Source organism: Maylandia zebra, linkage group LG20 (genome assembly GCF_041146795.1).
Source record: "Maylandia zebra isolate NMK-2024a linkage group LG20, Mzebra_GT3a, whole genome shotgun sequence".
Taxonomy (NCBI): domain Eukaryota; kingdom Metazoa; phylum Chordata; class Actinopteri; order Cichliformes; family Cichlidae; genus Maylandia; species Maylandia zebra.
Genome location: NC_135186.1, coordinates 33,756,126 through 33,762,461, shown reverse-complemented (window position 1 = coordinate 33,762,461; position 6,336 = coordinate 33,756,126). Strand labels below are relative to the sequence as shown.

General features: G+C 43.2%; 1 protein-coding gene across 1 annotated transcript; it reads right to left on the bottom strand.

Moving 5' to 3' along the window:
* Positions 1–1,219: 1,219 nt before the first annotated feature.
* Positions 1,220–5,979, bottom strand: tsr2 (TSR2 ribosome maturation factor). The gene is made up of 5 exons (XM_004568144.2): positions 5,815–5,979; positions 4,655–4,745; positions 3,799–3,890; positions 2,427–2,585; positions 1,220–1,591 (listed from the first exon to the last, which is right to left on the bottom strand). Exons 1-5 carry the CDS (start codon positions 5,890–5,892, stop codon positions 1,490–1,492), a joined length of 522 nt encoding a protein of 173 aa, XP_004568201.1. The 5' UTR covers positions 5,893–5,979; the 3' UTR covers positions 1,220–1,489.
* Between the last annotated feature and the right edge of the window lie 357 nt (positions 5,980–6,336).

Genomic DNA, 6,336 nt, shown 5'->3' with positions numbered 1-6,336 from the left:
ACTGCTTTATAACCTCCTGAGATGACGAGAGACGTCTGCTTATTTCACTGCATCTGCTTAAATTGAAGGGGAGCCTGCTTTTCAACACATAAATCAGTGTACAAGAAGCCGGGGCTGATTCTGTGTCAGAGCCAGATTTAGCTGCTGATGGGCCTGTGGCAGAAACTGATCCTGGGAAAACACCACTTGCAGCTGCATTACATTCCAACTGTGGTGGGCTGGTTAAGGCCTCGCTCACACAGGCCCAGTGACCGATCAGTGACCCCCCCCTCCCTATTTAGGGAAAAACGTGTATTCCCCAGCTGGTTGGTGAGAACTGCAACTGGTTGCAGAGAAAGACACGGGCCAGAAGTTGCTGTGAGTAGTTCAACTACAGGTGCCTGTAGACTAAGCTGCTCGTGTTCACTCAAAACAATGCTTGCATTTCGAGCAGACGCATTTGCAGTAGACTCTGCTCGCTGCTAAAAATATATATTTTTCCTTTAATGCAAAGTCAAGCTGCACAGAGCAAATAAGGAGAGCAGGAGTTCTGGCACATAGAGGCAGTCTATATTTCAAATTACGACCCCACGCAGACTGAAATTCCAGCTGAGCGAAAGCTTGAACAAAGCTGTCGGACGTGAACCTGGTGTGTTCCCGTAGAGAGGCTCATCAGGTCGATGTCATCCATGCAGTGGTGCACAGCACAGAGGACCAGTTTCTTAAACACAGTATGAAGCCGTCGGCGAACTGTTCTTGAGCTAACCTGAAGGCCACATAAAGTTTGGAGGTCTGTAGCGATTGACCCCGCTCTGATTTTACCACCTCATGGCTGAGTTGCTGTCATTCCCAATCACTTCCACTTTGCTATAATCCCACTAACAGCTGACTGGAGTATTTAGTAATGAGGAAACTTCACTGGACTTGTTGCACAGGTGGCATCCAATCACGGTACCACGCTGGGGTCCCTTTCACAAATGTTTGCAGAAGCAGTCGGCATACCTGGGTGCTTGATTCTATACGCCTGTAGCCATGGAAGTGATTGGAACACCTGAGTTCAGTGATTGGCTGGGTGAGTGAATACTTTTGGCAACATAGTTAATGAAAACGAGTTCACTGGACTCAGGTGGTCTCCACAAACCTGAAGCAACTGCACGAACCTCTGAAGTCTGTCTGACCCAGTACTAGTAAGATGTATAATTCTATATGTTGTGATGTACAGTATAGCGACAGCACTGCGTATGGTCAAAGTGTTTAATAATAATAATAATAAAAAATTCATCCACAGGAAGCAGAGTGACTCCGGTTTAAGGACATCGTCCCCGTCCACCTGCTCCAGACTGAACGTCCCAGCAGGCGGCCGACAAACAGCACGCCTTTCTGAGCCTGCAGGACCCTTTCAGTCTGGAGCAGGTGGAGGCTGAGGCCCAGCTTTCACTAAAAAGTCTCTTCCTGTAGGTCAAAGGTGAGATGCTTCAGTCTCTCAGTTTAACAGTTCATCCTAAAATCTTCACTTCTTCTTCCTCACCACCGTCCAGCCATCTTCTTCATCCTGAGTAGGAGGAGGATGTGTCCTGCTGACCGATGGACCAGACGCTTCACACTCCATCTCCTGCACACACAAACAACCATCACTCAACCCGGGTGATTTCATTTTTTATATATATATATATATATATATATATATATATATATATATATATATATATATATATATATATATATATATATATATATATATATATATATATATATATATATTTTTTTTTTTCCCATCTGAAGCCCTCAGTCAGCTGTGTCTTCACACTATGAATGAGCCCCTGGCGTACACGGGGCGGGGCCATAATTGGCTTTTTAGTGTCGTGGTTTTTCCAGGAATTTTAAACCTTAACTTCATGAAACACATTTGAGTTTTGTTTTAAAACAGCAACCAAATCCATTTTACACCCACTCCACATATCGTAATGTTTTGTCTGTTTACGACTATAATATGAGCACAGAAGCAGCACAACTTTACAAACGGACAGAACGAGGATGTAACTGCATCAGAGAAGCTGAAAGATTTTCAAACTACAGTTTCCTTCCATCCATCCAGAGCTGGAGCTGAAAGCAAGACACATACTGGACAGTCCATGGCAAATACTCCGTAATTATGTGATACAGTCATTTTTAAACCACAAAAGGAATCACGGCTAGAAGATCAAAATGGATGCAACACTGCAAAACTCACACAAAATACACTTTTTGAAGATTTCTGCTCGAGTGGGCGCACAACTGATGGGGCTGCAGGTTTTAACAAAGCCTATAAAATGTAATTCAGGTGTGAAAGATTCAGATTACTCGTTCAAAAAGGTTGAACGTCGCTCAGAGATTCTCAGTGGGAGTGACGGAGATCAAAATCCACAGTCCTGATTCTGACCTGTGTGTGTCTGTCAGGTGAGCCGTACCTGTGCGTCATCGTTGCTCTCTTCATCAGACTGTGTGGGCTGAGCCGTGACCTTTGCCCTTTGACTCTTATTCTGTGTCAGAGTGTTGATGGTGTGTTTGAGCTGCTCCAGTGCCCCCTGCCGCCACTGACCGAACATCTGCAGCAGATTGGCGGACACCTACAAACACACACACACACATCACCTTCAAACATCCACACCTGCAGACCAGCACCAAGTGGACGATTCTGTGTTCATTCCTTCAGTTTTTGTTCGGTGTGGAATAAAATAATAAAACTACTTTAATTGCTGCGCTTTAGTTCAAACAAGTTGACGTCAATGAGGAAACAACTGTGTGGAGAGTTTAGAGGTTTGAACAGTGAAAAGTTGGCCGCTTGAATGTTTACAAGAACAAAGAGCTCAGAGAAACCGAGTCGTCCTGGAAAGCGTCAGGAAAGAAGAAATAACGAGGCTCAAACAAAGCAGAAGAGATCAAACGGAGCCGCTTTAACAGAATCCGCAGCGCTTTTGTTCAAAAGGCAGCAAAACTTCAAAGTGACAGAGAAGCAGGTGTTGTTAAGGTGGATGCTAAATTTGGAGAAAAGCAGCAGGTGTGACTCTTCTCCAGGATGAGACCGACATGAATCTCTGAGGACTCAACGCCAGCTCCAAAAGGACGACCAGGAAACACCCAGGAACAAAAACCGCATAAAGGAAAGAGGAGGCATCAGATAAGAAAAGTGATGAAGCAGCAGGATGGGCGGACGGGGTTATGGAAACATCTGGGAGCTCATCATCAAACAGTGTTTATGTTCTGCAAACCACAGACTGGCTGTAGCACATCGTGCACCGCCTCCATCTGACTACAGAGCTCGCTGCCAGCTCTGGAGCGGACAGCGAACGCACCACCTCTGCTCGACCATAAAACACGAACAGCCCATTTTCAACCGCGAGTTCTGCATCATTAATCACATCATAGTGAACGCTGCAGCTTCGTTCGTGAGGCAGTACGAGCGCGAGAACTGCCGTGTATTTTCACAAACACAACAAAAAGACTAAACTAAATATTGTCCTGGCGAGAAGAAGAACCGATGAACTCATGCCTCGCTCGTCCTACTGAACTAACTGATGAAGACGTTAATAAGACCACGCAGATATAATGCTGACATCAGGAGGCAGGAAGGTGATGAAGACAACCAGAATTTACATGCAGACATGTCATAAACATGCTGCTTTTATTATAACATCATATCCATGCAGAGAATGAGAAATGTAGCCTCTGATCCCGACGGTTTACTTTTCTCCACAGAAGACTTAAATACAGTGAAGATGAATGCATTTTAAAAACAGGATTTAAAAAAGAAACACTGTTATTGCTGTTGTCTTTGTGTACCTGTGGTAAACTCCCATCATCCACCACTGTATTGAACTCCTGATCCATCAGCTCAGCGATGAAGTCCTCGACTTCGTACTGCTGCAGGTCAGCTGACACACACAGACACACGGAGATGTTAACACAACATCAAAAATGACCCTGAAGCTTTCGCTGTTTAATTAAACGTGGTTCTGCTCCTTATTTCTATTCTTAGACTCCACTAGTAAAGCTCTGCATGGCGCACAGTTCAAAACATCTTAAACTGCTCCTCAGTTCATCCTGTCTGAAATATTATAGATCATCTCCCTTTAAACCAAACTTCTTCTGACAGGCTACGTCTTGTAAACAGAGGGTTTAAACTACAGGTGGGCGGGGTTTCAGCGTCTACAGGCAGAGCCGTGTTCAGATGAACATATTAAACATACCCTCTTTCTCTGGCATCTTATTGAGGAGCATTTGGAGCAGTCTGAAGCCTTTAGGCTCACATGGGTTGCTTTTACATACATACCTCATTATTTGAGACTTAAGTTTGATGTGAACATGGAGCAGAAAAGAAGGACAACAGGAGCCCTTTAAACCTCTGAGACACACTTGACTGAGTTTCCCTTTAATCAACTTGATATCGACAGAAACTTTGTCTAATTATTTGTCTTTTCTTATGCAACATTAAATTCAATCCATATCTCACGCTGTCCTTTGTCAGATTCAAAGAACAGACTGAACCGTTGGAGGTTCAAAGTCACTTTTATTCATGCATCCTCACGAGCTGAAACTGAGGCAACCCAGATCACATCTAATGATCACTGAAAGCTTAAACTCGATTTAAAGGGTTCACCCACTTCTAATTAGCACCGTAACAACTACACATACCCACCGTTGTCATGGAAATACTGCTGAACCACATCCACCATCCAATCAGCTTTCTGCTGGCCGTAGATGCCTCCAAACCCGTTATCCACCGCAATCTGTCCGACAAACAGAGATGGTACATTTTATTGCTGTGACCTCACATCATACATAACATCAGATTTCTAATGTTGACTTAAGAATAAACGAGCTAATTAATAAAATCTCATAAACAGAGAATCCTGCGAGATGTTGCAGGCACCCAACTCAAACACATCCTCCCCACACGTCTGTTTAAATTTCCCACTTCTTCTTCTATGTGTTGACTCCACCCCCCAGCATCCAGACGCCCACACTCCAAGCTCTACCTGCATTCTGCTGAAGTAATGAATCATTTTGAAACATTTAAAAAGATGAACTATCCAAAGGTCAAAGTTCATCACCTTCTTTTGGTTGCCCCCTTTAGGGATCGCCACAGCAGATCATCTGTCTACAGTCACACCAACTCTCTGCATGTGCTGCTTCACTACATCGTTGAATCTAATCCTGGTCTTCAAATTGTCCTCCTGCATTGCAGCTCCATCTTTACACATCCGAACTGAGCTCCACACTTCAATAAATAACACTAATCTTGGTCAAGAAGGACTGGATTGATGATGATGTGGGTACAGTAACGCAGAATCATGAAGATACTTCCAAAACAGGTCCTCTGTTTATTTGATATAAAACTGCTTTCTAAATCCTGCCGACTACAGTCTACTTAGCAACATAAAAACAATCACCACACAACCCCCGTGTGCCAAAAAGTGATTCCCGGTATTTACACTTCCATAAAAAAGACATTTTGACCTATAATATGTGAGATATATGTGAACTGTCTCCCTCATGTATGATATCAAGTCATCTTGAGCCACAAACAACATTCCTCTCACAAGGTAGAAGTCGCCGTCAGTTTGTGGCAGAGTGACTTTTGTATTTATCCTTTATTTATCCAGTTAAAAGGTCCCGCTGCCATAAAAATGCTCTGTGTAGGTCTGTGATTTGGTTTAACAGAACATAAGCTCCTCACGTGAGAAGCTGTTAGCATGTTAGCATCATATCGGTTATCGTTGAATCAGTAACCCGTCTGGGTATCAGCTGGACCCGTCTGCCTGCCGCTCCGGAGGCACTCGATCGGCTCTAACTCACCTGAAGAACTGGCCAGGTTTGAAGAACCGCTCGGACTCCCTCTGTGAAGACCTCACGTGAAGCCGCGGAGGCCGCCATGTTGGGTCTGACAGACGGAAGGAGCCGAGTGCAGAAACAGAGATCAGACAGAAGCGATCGTTCAGGAAAAGCGTGCTCCTTCCAATCGAAACGGGACTGTGACAAAAAGCTAAAGAAATAAACAGATATGCATGCAAACTCTGAACTGCTCTAATTGTCAGATTCATCAAGGTGCTGGAAACTTTCCGCCCATGTTGACATTATTGTACTGTGGAGGCCCAGGAGTGCCAAAAGGAATTAAATAAATACATCATTTAAAAAATGAATTGAATGTGTCAATAATTAATTAAATATATCATTAATTAAAATGTCATCAATTAAATACAACTGAAAATAAATAATTAAATGTTTTAAATGAAATGAATGGCCATTTAATTAATTATTGAAATATTTATTTAATGAATTAATTCCAATTTTAAATAATTAATGAAACATTTAATTCAT